Source organism: Meleagris gallopavo, chromosome 11 (genome assembly GCF_905368555.1).
Source record: "Meleagris gallopavo chromosome 11, MGAL_WU_HG_1.1, whole genome shotgun sequence".
In the NCBI taxonomy this organism is placed as follows: Eukaryota; Metazoa; Chordata; class Aves; order Galliformes; family Phasianidae; genus Meleagris; species Meleagris gallopavo.
Genome location: NC_139414.1, coordinates 22,172,425 through 22,189,251, shown reverse-complemented (window position 1 = coordinate 22,189,251; position 16,827 = coordinate 22,172,425). Strand labels below are relative to the sequence as shown.

Genomic DNA, 16,827 nt, shown 5'->3' with positions numbered 1-16,827 from the left:
GTGCTCCTGTTACTGAGCAGTCTGTGGGGACGTTGATGTGAGCTCCGAGCTGAAACCTGGAGGGCTGCCAGATGGGTGTTTTGTTTTTTACTCTCTTGGAAGGGAGCTGGATATGCTCATTGCTGGTAACAAAAGGCATTGTTTGATTTGTGATGCCCCCTGCCCTCCATTCCACTTTCCTCATGCTTTGCCCACAGAACACACAGGACGTGTGCCTCCATGTTGTTCCCCTGCTGGGGAAAAGGCAGAAGAAGTGGAGGGCAAAGGTAGAGGGCAGAGAGCAGCAGGCAGAGCTGGCCCTGAACAGACAGTTATCACTGAATGGAACAGTACTTGTATCCCGAAACACCATGATCTCGGATGGACTGAAAGTCACGCTTCATCACATGCTAGGATTACCTTTAGAACGCTTTGTGTCCACAGAAGGTGGAGAGGGCACTGAGAATCACAGAACCATTATGGCTGGGAAAGACCTCTGAGGTCTCCAGACTTTATCCTCGAAGCACTGGTTGTCTGCACTGGGATGGGTTGGCTGAGCTGGCAGCAGCAGGCAGGCATGGGAGTCCCTGCAGGATCAGAAAAGCTGGAAGCTCTGAGAGTGAGTCAAAGATCCAGTTTGTTCCACTTCTACCCACAGTGCTGTGTGCAGTACCTACGCACTCACCCCCTATTTTATTCTGTTCCTTTTGACCGTGCTGGAGAACTTCTTTTTCGAGGATTCAGGGGGTAAACTGTCCCTGGAAATGCTCCCAGGGCTGCTCTCAGCTCTGTAAACAAGGCCTGGGCAGGCAGCTCATGTTTCTGGGAAATGTTGTGTGTGGGGCCACTGGAGCACAGGGCACTGGTTGGAGCCTGGGGATGCAGCCCAGTGTCCACAGCTGTAATTTCTGCCTTTGAGTACAGCCTCGGGGGGAATGGGGTCTTGTAGGGATGTGGTGGAAGAGCTCTGCTGTTCTGCCAGCCTCGGGAGCTGAGCCCAGCCCAGGGGACTTGTCTGTCCCCATCATGGTTTTAAACCGAGACAGGGGAGGTTTAGGTTGGAGGTTAGGAGGAAGTTTTTCACGCAGAGAGTGATGATGCACTGGAACAGGTTGCCCAAGGAGGCTGTGGATGCCCCATCCCTGCAGGCATTCAAGGCCAGGCTGGATGTGGCTCTGGGCAGCCTGGGCTGCTGGTTGGTAACCCTGCACATAGCAGGAGGTTGGAACCTGATGAGCATTGTGGCACCATGCAAGGTACAAATGGAAGGTGATGGGCTCCCCTGCAGCCAGCAGGAATGTGGCCACAGGCACCAGAAGCTTGTCTTTGTCCCCATCCCCACCCATATCCCCATCCCTGACCCATTCCCCATCCCTATCCCTGACCTTGTCCCCATTTCTGTCTCCGTGTCCCCATCCCTGTCACCATTCCTGATCCATTCCCCATCCCTATCCCTCTCCCTGACCCCATTTCTGCCTTCCTATCCCCATCCCTGTCCCCATCCCAGAATGGCTCCTGCTGGGGACATTGCACAGCCAGGAAGTGAGGAGTGCCCCAAGCTCCCCACTCAGAACACAGCGCTACTCAAATTTAGAAAACTCAAATGCACATTGTTTAAAAAAAAAGAAACAGGAAGAACTATTTATACATTTGCTCAATGCAAATGCAAAAAACAGTGCAATTTGCATTTCTTTTTTTTCATATTTATTTTTAAATCTCCCCGCTCTCATCATAGCTGGATTGATTATTTCTGTGTTTCTCCTTTTAGGAGGTTGACTAGGATAAGCTGCCAGCCAAATTTCTCTTTTATTTTATTCCAAGTTTTAATTTAAGACAGGAGAAGTGGGGTGAAGCTTCTTATTCTGAGTAATCATTTCTTGGCACAAAGCAGGGCACTAATGACCCTAATGGGTAGCATTGCTCCAATGGGTCACAGGGCAGGGCGTGGGTTGGTGGCAGTGGTGCCAGTGGTGTGCCATGGCCTGGCCAGTGACAGCCACAGCCCAGCAGCTGACTATGATTCTTTTATGTGACACAGTCACAGCCCGGCCCATGCCCGGGTTCTGCACTTGGACACGGAAATCTGTTGGTAGTGAAACAGGTTCTGATCACTGAATCGCTAAAGTAGGTTGGAAAAGACATCTGAGATCCCCAACCCAACACCAACCCACACCACCATACCCATAACCACATCCCTCAGTGCCCCATGGTTCTGAACACCTCCCTGCACGGTGACCCCACTGCTCCCCGAGTGTGGAGCAGTGCCAGGGTAACTCCAGACATTAAGACCACAAACGTACACCCATGAATTAACTTCATTCCCATTCAACTCAATGGTGCATCCTGTGTGGGTAAAGGAAGGGTTTGTTGGTCCCAGTATTTGCAGCCCAATGGCTGAGAGCTCCCTTCCCCTCTCAGGCCATGGAAATCCCCACTGTGTCCCTCAGCCTTGGATCCGATTTCATGATTTTGAGGCATGAAGTGTCATAGAAGTTGTAAGTACTAAAATAGCGTATTCCTAAAATACTGTTCTAGAGGTTTTAGTCAAATTGGAAAATATTAAATTTTGTATCTACTCCATCTTGGCCTGCAGGTTAATTTTTTCACCCACAGATTTCCCACTCGCTTTTCCCCACTTTTTCTTCTTTAGCTTTCATTTTTTTCTGCGCCATTTCCTTCACTTTGGAATCATTTGAGAGTAAGAAACCCGAAAATAAACAAAAACACCCCAACAGCCCAGATCTGGAAATGATCCATTTTTAGAGCCATTCTGAAAGCTTACAGTAAAGGCAAGTAATTAAAAAAAGAAAAAAAAAAAAAAAAAAGGAAAACAGTTTTTTAAAATTATGTTGGTTACAGATGGGGGCAAAGTCAGAGAAGGAGGCAAGAAACCAAAACACTTAAATATTTAAATTTATTTTTCTTCACTGTTAAATCTTTAAAATCGCCCCATCTCTGACCTGAAGGGAGAAGCAACTGTGATTTTTATTCATAGGACAGGAAAAAGGCAAGAAGCACTGAGATTAAATAAGGAGGAGGACGATCGTTTTGCGGGTGGAGGAATGCAGGAAGCCCTGGGATGTGGGGTGCTCCCAGCAGCGCCAAGGCCATGGATACCCGAGCTGTAGGATTGGACCTGGGCTGCTTTCCAGCCACATCTCCCAGCTTGCAGGCAATCAGGCTGAAGGAAAAGCCGTACTTTGCATGTGGACGTGGCAGCTACATCTCTACCTGCACACGGATGGCGGCACTGGGTCTTCTGGCAGCATTACAGCCACCCCACAGCCTCCCATGTCCCAGCAGCTGCCCACCACCCCGGGCAGCCCACGGAGGGTGCAGAGCAGTGGGGCTCAGCACTGCAGCCCTACAGGTACGTGGTGGCCTCTCTGCTCTCCCTCTCCTTGGCCTGTGCGATAGCAACGTTGATGCACTGCAGCCACTCCTCCGTGCTCTTCTCATCCTTGGCCTTGAAGACGTAGCTCTTGCTGTCGGTGAAGATCTCGAAGGCCCGGGGCAGGCTGCGGTCCCGGCGCTTCTTGGCCACCACTTTGACACTCTGCACCTTGCTGAGCTCAATGGGGCAGTCGTCGGGGTCGTCTTTCTGAAACACAGAGTGGGGAAGATAAACAGAACCAAGTTCACACGCTGGGGCTTCCACCAAAAGGGGAGCAGCCACTCCTTGTGCTGGTTTTGGAAAACAGAAGAGGTATTTCGTGCCTGACTCTGGAATGCAAAGGAAGCCACGGCAGTTTTAAATAGGGAATGGAGAGCATGGCACAGCTCAGTCATGCTGTGGTTTGAAAGCAGACAGCAGCACATCTGTGAAATCTCAGGATCACTGTAAGAGTGGGGATGGGATGCAGGGAGCAGCAGAGATGGCTGCAAAGAGTCACAGAAGTTTCCTGTGGGAGGTCTGTGAGCTCACCAAACAGACACGAGCTGCGGTCTCCAGATGAGACGTGAGCCCCAATCCCCCCATGCTGTGTATGTTTCTCCTGTAGAGATTCTTAGGCTTTTTAGCAAGAGGAGTAAGGCAGGTTTTCCAAAAGCTTTCTGCTCCAACCACATGGATTCCCCATGCATGGACACAACACCAACAGGCTCTATGGTTGCCCAAGGAGGCTGTGGATGCCCCATCCCTGCAGGCATTCAAGGCCAGGCTGGATGTGGCTCTGGGCAGCCTGGCCTGCTGGTTGGCGACCCTGCACACAGCAGAGGGGTTGGAACTAGATGATCATCGTGGTTCTTTTCAACCCAGGCCATTCTAGGATTCTATGATTCTGTGCAGTAAGTAGCTCTGCACTGAAATCAGACCCACATTAAACACTGAGAATTTGATCACAGCAAATGCAAAACAACAACAAGTTCAGGGGGAAAACTTTGCACCCCGTGAGCCAGACCTGCCAACAGGTATCGAGCAGAACCACTGTTCTCCCTTGATGGGATGTCATGCACACACTGCTAAAAGCTGCTCAAGAAAGCTGATTGTACCCATGGCACATTTCTTTGAATACTGTTTATCACAATTTTCCAGGACTGTGGGATGTGGCTCATTTTGAACCTCTTCTGTTTCGGTTGTCTCCTGCCTCCCTTCACCCGCTGGCAATCCCACTGCTTACTCAGAGCAAAGAGCATCCGCGTGGGTACATCTGCAGAGGGAAGGTTTGCAGTGGGAAAGAGGCACTCACAGCCAGCTGGCCGCCCTGCCGTGTCTCCTCTGTGCTGCTTTGGGCTTCCAGGCAAGCAGTGTGACAGTCCCAGCACCCACGTGTGCCCATCCCTGAGCAGCAGTGCCGGATGTGCTGTGCAGCTGGAGCAGAGCTGTCCGCTCAGCCCTGCGATGAGCACCAGATGAGGCAGAACCTCTTTCCTTTCTAAACGCAGAGCTATTTACCAGCCGTCATGGCTGCTGTGCTATTGGTGAGTCCTGCAGCCATCCTGTTGCTGGTGGGACCTCCCTCCTGCTGCTTGCTGCCCCAGCACAGCATCTCGCTGTCTGCTCACAGTCCAATGCTGGACAGACTTCGTGGCACTGAGAGCAAACTGCCCCTTCCCACCAGATGCAGACACGAAGCAAGACAAAGCACGGTGCACAGCCAGGCAAGACCCTCTGCTGGTGTGTGCAGCAGTCAACCCCAAGCCTGCACACAACACAGGCTGCAGGGCACGGGGGGCTCCCACACTGCAGCCCAGGCAATGGTTAACATCTCGACTTTCTAATTTAAGCAAAAAATGTAGTTGGTAACAGGATATAAGGCAGCAGTTGGAGGACTGATTGCCCAGGCACAACCACCTCAGTCCCTGGGGGCTGGACGCCAGTCTGCTCCTCGAGGAGCCAGATATTTGTGTGCAGCTCCAGAGGAAACAAAGAAGCTTGGATCTGAGAGCTATGGAAGGGAAGTTAACCTATATGAATTCTGCCATTTAGCAAACTCTGCTGTCTGACCATCTCCTCACATCAACCAGGAGAGCACTGAGATCGCAGTGCCAGGGGCGACTGTTCCACCCCAATAGCATCCCAGGGGAACCAAGGTGTTCAGTGTGACTTTCGCCTGCCTTGTTTGCGTAGCCAATTAAATCCATTCCGTTAAATGCATTTCCTTCAGCCAATCACCATGCTAAAAGAAATGACAACTACTCCAGCACTGCAAAAAATGAACCTCAGCCAGTCCTGAGCCGAAGCTGAGGCACTGTATGGATTGAAATGTCTTCAAAATCTCAATTCATCAGAAAAAGTCACCAGAAAGTAAAGAAAAAGCTGTTCTGTTTGCAAGGGCCAATGCCCTCCCTGCTGCAGTCCTCAGAGGAAGGGGCTCAGGAAGCCATTTCAGAGGCTTAGAGAGCTTTGCTGGGTTTCTGCAATGAAAAAGATTATTTACCAGAAATATTAAGGCTTGGCTGCAGCTGGAGGATGCTGCTATTTTTGGATTACCGAAGAGAGTGCTGTTGCAACAAAAATAAAAGGTCTGTTTTGCGCCATGTTTGATAATCCTCATTGTGAACAGCTGAGATAGTTAGTTTCTACTGACGGGCAAGTAAGAACTAATGAGGACTGGATTTAATTACCTGCTCGTCCATGCCCAGCAATGAATTTGTCTCTGAGTCACACTGGTGTCACTTCCAAATGATTTCACAGAAATTTCAGCAGAGTTGCTCTGAATTTAGATGAGGGCAAGAAGTGAAAGACAACACTCGGTTCCTTTGGGAGAGCAGCACTTTGGCATCACCTTGCTTTAAACAAACCTGTACTTCCTGCACAAACAACGCCTGTTATGGGAACGCTCTGCAAGGGGGAAAATATATTTATCTAAGCAGAGTTTATTGAAATGGTGTTTATGCAGTGTAATAATTGCTAGGCAGGATGGACAGCCAGATTTACATCACCATTCCATTGGTAATGGATGCACTCGTGGTGCCGGAGCACCCTGGTGTCAGCTGGGATAGAACTGGTTTCCCCAGCAGGCGCTGGGAGCAAAGGCTCAGCTGGAGGTGGCTGGATGGAGCATGAGGTCCATGGCAAAAGCCATGTGGTGGAACCCTGGGAACGGTGATGCAGAGGAGATAAACACAGGAGGTGAGCTGATGTGCTCCGTACTTACGGATTTTCCTTTCCGAAAGAGCAGCTGGTTTCCAGCAAGGGTGAAGTAGCGAGTTTTCCACCTCCTGATGAACTTCCAGCGGACCTGCTTCTCCTTCAGCTTGCCTTCCATCAGCGGCTGCCCGTCCTGGTTCACTTCTGGGGGGGAGATCACAGAGCAGGGGTTATCTCCACCCTCTGTTGCAGTGCTGAATATCCACAGTTTGGCTGACAGCTCTGCCTGCATTCCTCCTGATCCCAGTGCCCAGCCTTAGTCATACATTGCCTGGGAGGCCTGGCAGCTGCAGCAGGCTGCAATTCTTCCTTCAGTCCCCTGTTCATCACATACTTATCCTCAGCATCACGCCTCCCAGTTGTTCCTCAGCCCTGCAAGAATTTATTACTCTGTACAACTGGAGGCCAGCACTTATGTTGTCTGTATGGCTTCACGCCGCGCTGCAGAGTTCAGCACAGAGTTCTGCTCCTGCTCTGCAGTGCTATGGGCAGGATACCTCGCTCCCCACTCGCTGCTGTGCGCCCACCAGCACGATCTGCCTGTGCTTCCAGCTGCACACTCACGTTTTTCGTAGAATCATAGAATTTCTCAGGTTCAAAAAGACCTTAAAGATCATCAAGTCCAACCACAACCTAACCACACTAACTCTAACTCTAACAACCCTCTGCTAAATCATGGCCTCAGCACCACATCCAAACGGTTTTTAAGCGCATCCAGGGATGGTGACTCAACCACCTCCCTGGGCAGCCCATTCCAGTGCTTAGCAACCCTTTCTGCAAAGTTGTTTTTCCTGATATCCAACCTAAACCTCCCCTGGACCTTTTGCAGCAAAATTTACTTACTTACCATCAACCAACACCACAGCCTTTCTGCTTCCCTAAGTGACAGCAGCAAAACCAGCACCTGCGCAATGCATGGCTGAACGCCATCTGTACGGAGTGTGTGTTAAATGAAAGATCTGCCCAGGTCAGCGAGGAGGAAGAGAGGGAGACACAACTGCTTCTGCTCCCCCCAACTGCACTGCGGTGCTCCTGCAGCTGGGGCAGAAGGTGGTGACAGATGCAGCAGGTTTAGATCAGGAATGTGGTTTTTTCCCCAGCGCTGTTTACATTGGCAGTAACACACGCTTTGGGGGTCTTCAGTGTGTACTGCTTCAATTTCCTCATGAAAGACTGTAAATATTTCTGTCTCTGGAAGGAGATGCACTGAATGAAAATGGGGGTGGCCAAGTTTTAGCCACAATAGGGAACAGTGCCCGTGATTTCTGTGATAAAGAGAGTTTGTTCTGCACTCCTCGCAGCCCCATACCTCCATCATTCCCATCATTTCCCATTCACGTGAGCAGCCTCTTGGTGGAGGGAATCTTTTTTCTAAATGAACACTCTAAATGACTCACAGTAACACAGTGCACAGTAACTTTCAGACCTTGATGTCATCTGGATGGAGCTATAGAAAGATTTGATATGGAAAGACATTTGCTCGATGGTTAGGCTTTGTGAAGCAGTGCTGATTCCAGGGCAGTAGGAACATGTTTTAAGCCAAACTAAGAAGCTTTAAGGCACAAAACGTTTGGGCACTGAGATGGTTGGTGGTCAGGAAAGCAACATGGGAAAGGAAGTTAACATGTAATTTTGGCCTAAACTGGATTTTCATGGCCAAAGTCTTTCACAAACAGGATTTACTGAAGAAATGCTGGTCTGTCTTTAAGCACTCGGGGCTGGAACCAATGATAACAGAGCACTTCTCGCCTACATCCACTAAGAGGTCCATGGGGAATTCTGATGTCAGCTTCCAAAGTCGTCATAATGAAGCAGATGCCAGTATGTCTGAGGGTCTGATTAGAAGAAAAAGATTCATGAAAGATAAGAATGAAGCTCTTTTCCAATATTTTTTTCTAAGTCCTTTTGCTTGTTTTGATTGCAGTTAACTTCACAGAGAGGCAGAATAATTCAGCTGCAAGGGAGTTCGAGGGGTTGGTCATCCCACCTCCTGCTCACAGCAAGGTTGGCTCTGGGGTCAGGCCAGGTTACTCAAAGATTTAATGACCTGGGATGTGAAAATCTCAACGACCTCTCCAGGCAAGCTGCCCCAATGACTTACCATTCCTGCAGTGGGAAAACTTCCCTTTGCAGCTGATCTGCACTTCCCCAAAGCTCCCAGAGCTGCCCACCCCAGTCCTTACTGGGATTTTACTTGGCCATCGTCGAGTGCACGGTGTGTGCAAAGTAGGTGTCCATGCATGGGGCTGTGCAGGCACAGGGCATCGGGAGTGGACCCACACTGCCCCAGGAAGGCAGAGATTCACTCTGAACTCTTGCCAGAACCAAACTCAGTTCCTGTTGACCCGTGGCTTACCACACAGAGCATCGTTATGTGGAAGAAGCATCTGCATTTTTAATGCAGTTAGAAGGATTAAAAAAGTGCAATCAGCTGGCAGGTGGAACGTGCACTTTCTCAATACACATCCTAATCACCGGAATATCGTGTCTAGTTTTGATTTGCTCAGCTCTAGGCAAACTGAGAAGGCTCCAGAAGAGCGATACAGAAATGGCTGATCTTCTGTGCGATCATTCATGTCATGGGAAACTGAGGAATTGCATTCTCTCCAGTTTTTCAACAAAGATCTAGATGTGACGTGATAAAATCTACATAGAGCCATTTTTCTCAGAACATGGAAGGGCACCTTGAGATCCAGAGCTCAGCCACAAGGCAGAAATAATCCCACATTCTAGCAGGAGGTCGATTTACCTAAGCAACAACTCCTGAGTTGTCCTTCACTTACTTTTAAAGAACAGGATTAGGCATCTTTAGAGAAATATGCTAATCTGATACTGATCAAAGAGGAAAGATTTTCTCCACATAAGCATTATTGGACTGGGTCTATACTAAACACTACCCTAAAAATAAAAATGATGCTTTTTTCCCTGCCATAATATCCATTGCTTTTTAAACCATCTCAGTGGAGGAAGACTAACTCCAAAATCAATTCAACCCCAAATAACACCCACTGATGTAAGTGTCCACCATGATGTAAGCTGGAATTATTTTCTATTGCCTGCATCTTATTTTCCTTGCAGAATTGCAGTGTGCCAGGCTCCGAGTTGTTTTGGTACTGAACAAAAGTAACAAAAACAAAACAAAACCTGACATCCTTCCAAGGCGAACTCAAGAAAAAAGCAAAGCATTAAATCTTCTGTTTGATGAAATGAAGCCATCCACAAAAATTCAGTCCCATCATGAATGATCTCAATGATAATAAGCCCCTCTTAACTTGAAAGAATGGAATGTGTGGGTGGCAGGCAGAAGATAAATGCAATTAACCTAAGGGAATATGGATTGGCTCTCCTTCATTAATCATCACATTTGGTTTTGTTAAAAACCTGGAAAGGACACGTTACTGAATGCCATTTTTTATGATTTTCAAGCAAGCATTACAGCGGGGATATTTCAGTTCACCAGATAATCACCACTGCTAGCAAAAGATAAATGCATCCCCAAGTTAACACGGTGCGGGCTCTTCTGAGCGAATTGCTTTTTGAAGGAGGAATTCATAAAAAGCCTTCCGTTTTACCCGAATCATTGCCCATGGGCACGATGTCTCCTCTGCAGCCCACGGGGATTACTGCGATTTCTTTGTAAGCTTCCAGAACAAGGCATGCACTGCAATTCCCTCGCAGGCTATCGAGTGGTTTTACTGAATTTTTGGTGTGCAAAGGCTTGTGAGCCAACTCTCAGCGCGGGAGGTTATGTAGAAATGCAGCTCCTAAAAGCCAGCTTTTCCCAACAAGAGGCACGCAGTGCTGACTAACGCTTCTAATGCCTTACATCCACACTTGAATGGTTATTGTTACAAAAAAATAAAAATAGAAAATGGTGCAGTTTGGTTTTCCCAGCTCTGGGACCAGCAGCAGAGCCAGCGTGCGTACGTGGATGTGGGCAGATGAGTCGGGCTTGCAGGAATGCTCCCTCTCTCCTTGGCTCAGGGGTAGCAGGAACAAAACAACTCAGGATGATTTAGCAGCACTTCTGGGAGAGCGTGGTTGTCTAAGTAATGCTTTCAAGTGAGAAGAATGCATGTGAAATGGTCAAACTTTCTCTGTGCTGATTGCTGCGTTGGGTTCATCCACTGCATTGCTGAAGCACAACTGCATCTGCAAACAGCACCACAGAGCACAGCAAGATCCAGGCTTCAGGGCATAATCCTTCCCTAAGTCCCCAGGATAAATGGCATCTTGCAACACGGTATCCAAAAAATGTCACAAAAACCCATCATTAGCAGAAAACAAACGAAAATAATGGAAAAAGAATTTGCTTCTGAATTCCTTCTTGAAGGACCGGGTTGCTAAATAGCATTGCTGAGAGGGAGGAATGACTTTCTTTTCTTTCAAAAGTACTTGGGATTTCCAAAGGGTCTGTCCCACTGTGGAACAGGATAAAAGATGTGTCTTTACATTTCTCTCCCACTCCAGGAGACCTCGGAGCCCTTTCTTCTGTCACGACTCATAAACCCTCCAATGAGCCCCGAATGTCTCCCACTCTGGCACCACTCTTCCCATAGCTCCACACCCCCATTTCAGGAACGTTTACCTGCAGGTTTTCATCCACTATCTTCCTCCCTCTCGTGCATCTGAGCTGTATTACCACTAAGCACTTCACTCACTTGGACTTCTCAGGGCGTTAAGAACTGAGGATCGAGCTCCAATAAGATTTGGTGTTTTAAACAAGATGGGCTCATTTTCCTCATGGCTTGACATCCATCTCATTCCGATGTGATGGACAAAGCACAGTAAGGCCAATGGAGTGACTTACAGCTCAGAGCATGTCTTCTCCTGTGGTAGATGAGTCCCATATGAGAGCTACTGGAGGAGGAAGAGTGGGGAATGCCCCATTGAATGAGGGCAGCTGCTCAAGCAGATAGCTGAATCAGCAAGCTATTCAAAGGCTTGGCCAAATTATTCATAATTCTCAGCCAGAATTGTGCATGCAGTCAAGTTGTGGCAAAATCCTCCAAGGAAAAGCTATCCTGCACCAGAATCTTTTACCCTGGGACGAAGTTCATTTCTCCTCACCTTGTTTTCTAAGGTAGTTGAAGTATCACGGCTGTTCCTAAGCACTGCCTTGCTCTTAAGATGTGCCCTACAGACACAATGACGTTAAAGGAAGTGGAGTCCCTGGACAATGTCCCTGGGATGCCCTGAGAGAGGACACAGGTCAGGTGCAATATCAGTGCTGATGTCCCCTAAGGGGTGGCACATGGGATGCAGCCAGGCAGAGGCAGCCCCATTATCTGCGTGCTGCAGGATGGGCACAGAGCCCTCCCCAAGCATTAGCAATCATGCAGAGTTGTGGGTTTACATCCCAAATCTCACCAGGAACGCTGAGATGAGTTTCATGGAGACTTCCAATGGAAACAGACAGCATCTCTGCCACGCTGGGAAGTTAGCTTTGCTTTTGTACAACCACCACCACCAGCAGCACTCCTGCACAGTGCAGAACCACATTGCTTTGCACCCCTGGCTGCAGCCCGCCCGCAGAGCACTCACCTGTTGCCTTCTCAGGGTTGTTGCACATGAAGCACTGCCAGGCTCCCGTTTCCTCGCTGTAGCCAAATAAATCAAAGAACCTCACTTCTTCCAGGTGCATCTGCACATGGTCCAGATCCTGGGCCAATAAGGAGAGAAACCAAACCCTCTCACACGTCAGGATCCTGCATCACAGCAGGAGCTGACAAGTGCCCTCTCTCACCGGTCTCATGCTGACAAACAGCCTGCCCAGGCGAATTGCTGAGCAGGACATCTCCCTCTGCCATTGGCAGCACCCACTGTAGCAGCTCTCTGGAAGCAAATTGTGAGGCTGAATGCTTTCCACCTTCCTTCCACCACAGCCTACAGCTGAGCCCCTTCTTCCCTCCAGCCTTCAGTGTTCTCCAGGGCCCCCAGGGCAGTGGTTCCACATGCTGAGGACCTCCTGTCTGACAGCAGGTCAGATCTGTCCCATGGGTTCCCAGTGCAGCCAGGGGGAGCGGCTGCTCTTTTTCTTTTATTCTCTTTTTTTTGTTGTTGTTGTTTATAAAGAAGAAAGTTCTGAACCCACCCCCCACGCAAGAAGCACTGATAATAACATTTTAAAATGTCAATGTGAATCATAGAATCATAGAATCACCAAGATTGGAAAAGACCTAAAAGATCATCCAGTCCAACCGTTCACCTATTACCAATAGCTCCCACTAAACCATGTCCCTCAACACAACATCGAGTCTTTCCTTGAACACCCCCAGGTTCGGTGACTCCACCACCTCCCTGCGCAGTCCATTCCAGTGCCTGACCACAATGTTTCCAGAAATGAAGCAACAACAGGATGGATTTATCCTGCACAAAACACACCCAGGTACACGTGATGCTGTCCTTCCACTGAGAGCAGGCAGGAAAGTGAGGGCTGGGCCACAAAGCCAATGTGATGCCTGACTCTATGAAAGGCCTGCAGAAAGCTCAGCTGCAGCTCCCAGAAGGAGCCAGGAGATGCTCTGTCTGAGGCCATTAAAACATGGTGTAATTTGTTGTCATTTAAACCCCACCATTTAATTTTTATAAAGATTATGACCTCACATTTAAATGGACGTCAGATAACAACAGCCACACTGCTCCCTGTGCAGAAGGAGCAGGCAGGAAGGCTCAGAAAACATTCCTGCTTGTTTCCTCGGGGCCATCACTGGTCTGCAGCACAGCCCAAAGAAAACAAGAATTCATGCAGTAGATGGGAACAAAACCCTGTGCTGCCAGGGATATGGGCTCACCCCACTGAGCAAAGAGGAGCTGTGCCATTCTCACCTTTTCCATCTGCTGGGGCAGGAAGGGCACAGTGGGCACATCACAAAGGGCACATCACAGCACAATGTGGTTGCATTGCTCTGTCTGCATTGCTGAGGTGCTTCCTGCCCCCCTGAAGAGGAACTGCATGCAGCTCAGGAGCGTGTCTGGCTGTTGTGCTGTGCAATGGGAGAGGTGCACAGCCTCCCCTACCATCCTCCCACCCACCTGGTGGCTGTGAGGTGGACAAAGCACATGGGGCACTGCTCCCTGTGGGTCTGTGCAGGGCACTGTGAGGATGGGGCTGAACAACAAGCCTGGGATCCTGAGGGAAACCTTCCAACATCTGCAATGAGCCATGTGAAAGGCAAATGTTGGGGAAATACTGAGGCAGCTGTTGTCCTTTTTCACTCTGTGTTCCTTGTACGCCAAAACAAGGAGCTGATTTTGGGAGATGAAGCATGAGGAAAATGCCTCACTGGAGAGGAGAGATGCATCTCATCCTGCCCTCCATCATCTGGGAAACGTCAGTGACCGCACTGTGAGAACACAGCACCTCATTCTGCTGCACAGAGGGAGATGGCAGACAAAGAGCAGAGAAGGACAGAGCCAACAGTGGCTTAAAAATGTGAACTATTCTCCTGCAAAACTGCTCAGCAAGAGTCACTCAGAGGGAACCGAATGGCTGCTCTGACACCCCACGATGCAACACAACGCACTGTGCACAGCTGCAACCAGCACAGCCTTCGTACTCCTGGGTAGAGAGCAGTGAGGCAACAGAATGGAGATCTGTAGGGATGCACATCTGGAAGCACTTTACTCCCGGCACGTTTTGAGCTGTGTTGAATCAGTATTTTATGTGGCAAGATCCCGTTGTCCATTTGGCTTTTGGGACAGCACTGCCCAGCAATACAGGCATTCTCACTGCAAGGCATCTGCTGCAATTCCTCGCACGCACTGGTCAGCCCAGTTCTGAATTCCGACAGCGAGGTGAAGCTGGAAATACTGCTCAGAATTTACTTTGGGATAAATCACTGACACAATAGCTTTTCCTCCTGGTTTGCAACACTCTTTCGAATACACATCAAGGAAACATCTGCGTTGATTTATAGTGGAGCAGAGGTCACAGCATTGGCTTTGCTGGGCGCCTGCTGGCTGCCAGCCTGCAGTGTTCCCTGCATACTCCCACATCAGCAGCAGCATCCCCAGTTCTGGCACAGCCATTTGGACAGTGCTGTAACATGGGGTGGGTAGACTTGGGTAGAGAACACAGTGTTCATTCTCAGCGTATTCCAAACGTCATCAAGAGATTTCAAAACATTTTAAAGGAAAACATCCAGAAATCTGCTTTCTGTGCTACTGGAAGAGTGAGATTAACAGCAGCAATAACTTTGTCAAATCATTCGCTATTTTGGAGTCCGTTGGTGACAGGAAGAACTTTGGACACCAAAATATCAGGTGTTTGGGAAGTACAGCCTGCTGGGCAGAGTGATGGCTGGGTCACACCATGAGTGCTCCCATCAGGTTTTGGCAGGTAAAGTTAAAAGAACCCTTCTTCTACCCAAAAGGCCCAGGTCCCCCTCCATGAGAGCTCCATCAAACTTCACACAGTCGCTCAACAGAAACATCACGGAACCCAAATTCAGATTCTATGCTATATGCAAAACAAAAATGGAGGAAGTAGTTGCAGCAGCACGCTGCGGGGAGCACTGCTGAAGCCATTTCCCTCTCAGATGCATTACATCAGCCCAACAGTTCTTGGCCTCCAGAGCTCTTCCCATAACCAGCATCTTCTGGAGCTCCCTCTGCCCATCCATTACGTCACAAATGATCAGTATCTCATTTTTCAGCCCCACTACTTCAGGAACTGGGAGATACTCTTCCTGTTGTGCAGTGCTGGGAGTTCCCCAATAGGCTGAATGCCTCTCTGACAGCAGCAGGATTGTGCAACCAACGCACTGGAGACTGATCACATTTCGAGGCATTTTTCAGCATGGGAACACGCAGTGCACTGTATCTAAGCCTAATGAAAGCACGCTCTTTTCCAAACCCTTTATTCACCCCAAACCCTTCTGTGCTCCACCAGTTCTGACCTGACAAATGGCACGGATCCAAGTTAAACTGTGCAAACAGAGACATCCCTAATGCCTGTGGATGACTCCAGCTGGGATTTCCAAGCAGATAACAGGCCGAATGGGGACTCTGCTGAGCCTATGGCCAGAGGCCCATAAGCTGTGAGCCCCTGTTCTCACACTGCGGCAGCAGCTCCCTGCTCTGTCCAATGCAAGCTTGGGGGTTCAGAAGGTGTTTCTAATGAAACTCCTGTTTTTAAACTGCCCACAACTTTTGTAAATTAATCTTATTCAGCCAGACATGTTTATGCCTCCAATGTCCTGAGAGAGAGTGTTTTAAAACCATGTTTGACAGGGCATTTCATCCCATTTCGCTGGATGGAGATGTTCGGGGATGAATAGATATTTGTTTCACAATCCTATAGCTTCCTTTTCCAAGGAGCCTGATTAACAGCTTTGAAATGGCATTCTCTGAAATCCTGGAGACAGTAAACAGCTTTGAAAGAGTAATCTTTTTAACTGGTGGGGGCATCCAATGGTGCGTGTGCAAATGATCGTCTTCATAAAAGTCAAGCTTGTGTTTAAGGAGGCAAATTTCCCAGCGGCTGCGTGACTCAGAAGTGGACTTAGAATCATAGAATGACCAAGGTTGGAAAAGAGCTCTAAGATCATCCAGTCCAACCATCCACCATCCATCTATCGTAATATTTCCCATTAACCATGGGAAATTGGTACAACATCTATACACCCCTTCAACGCCTCCGGGGATGGTGACTCCACCACCTCCCTGCACTTGCTAATCTGCAGAACGTCTGATGGATGGGAGGGGAAGAAGGTAGGGAAAAGAGCTTGTTTTTCACAATTAGAGCACAGCAAACACTCGTTACAGCTATTTTAAAAGCTTTTTTTTCTCTCAGAGGAAAAGCATACTTACCTTCTGGTGTGGGAATGTAGACTGGATCATGGCAGTTTCAAAACTGTGCGTCCCCTTGAGCTGCGTCTTCTCCCATAGGGCCTTGAGGACTTGCACTGAACTACTCTGCATTGACAAAGGTTCAGCAAACAGGCTCTGAAAAAAAAATGTTGGAAAGTGCATTTTGAGCATTTTTGGCTCAGCCATTAACCAAGAGCACCTTGTTCTTTTTCATACCATCGGTATGCAGGTAACAAGCAACTAGTTCGTTTCTCTTTCAGGAGTGATGATGGATGTACACACACACAATTAGATGAATGCCCATAGGTTTCACTTGCTCCTGGGGCTTTGCACTGAGCAGTGACAAAAGCCATCAGGTTGGGTGCTGTCACCTCCAAGGCCACCTGCTCCAACGGACTGGAATGCAACCTAACGCTGCCTTGAAATACTCTACCGTTGCAGTG

General features: G+C 48.7%; 1 protein-coding gene across 4 annotated transcripts in view; it reads right to left on the bottom strand.

Moving 5' to 3' along the window:
- Window positions 1-2,874: 2,874 nt before the first annotated feature.
- The window catches only part of VEPH1 (ventricular zone expressed PH domain containing 1), a 54,513-nt gene continuing 40,560 nt past the window's right edge, over window positions 2,875-16,827 (bottom strand). For 2 of the 4 annotated variants that reach the window (XM_010716997.4, XM_010716996.4), the window contains 4 exons: window positions 16,385-16,519; window positions 12,116-12,233; window positions 6,579-6,715; window positions 2,875-3,580 (listed from right to left, as the gene is read on the bottom strand). In XM_010716997.4, the coding sequence (XP_010715299.2) occupies window positions 3,344-3,580; window positions 6,579-6,715; window positions 12,116-12,233; window positions 16,385-16,519 (627 nt within the window). In that variant the 3' untranslated portion in view covers window positions 2,875-3,343. Of the gene's footprint in view, window positions 3,581-6,578; window positions 6,716-7,418; window positions 11,429-12,115; window positions 12,234-16,384; window positions 16,520-16,827 lie in introns of those variants that run through there. The other 2 variants (XR_014885457.1, XM_010716998.4) reach the window with 2 other exon arrangements.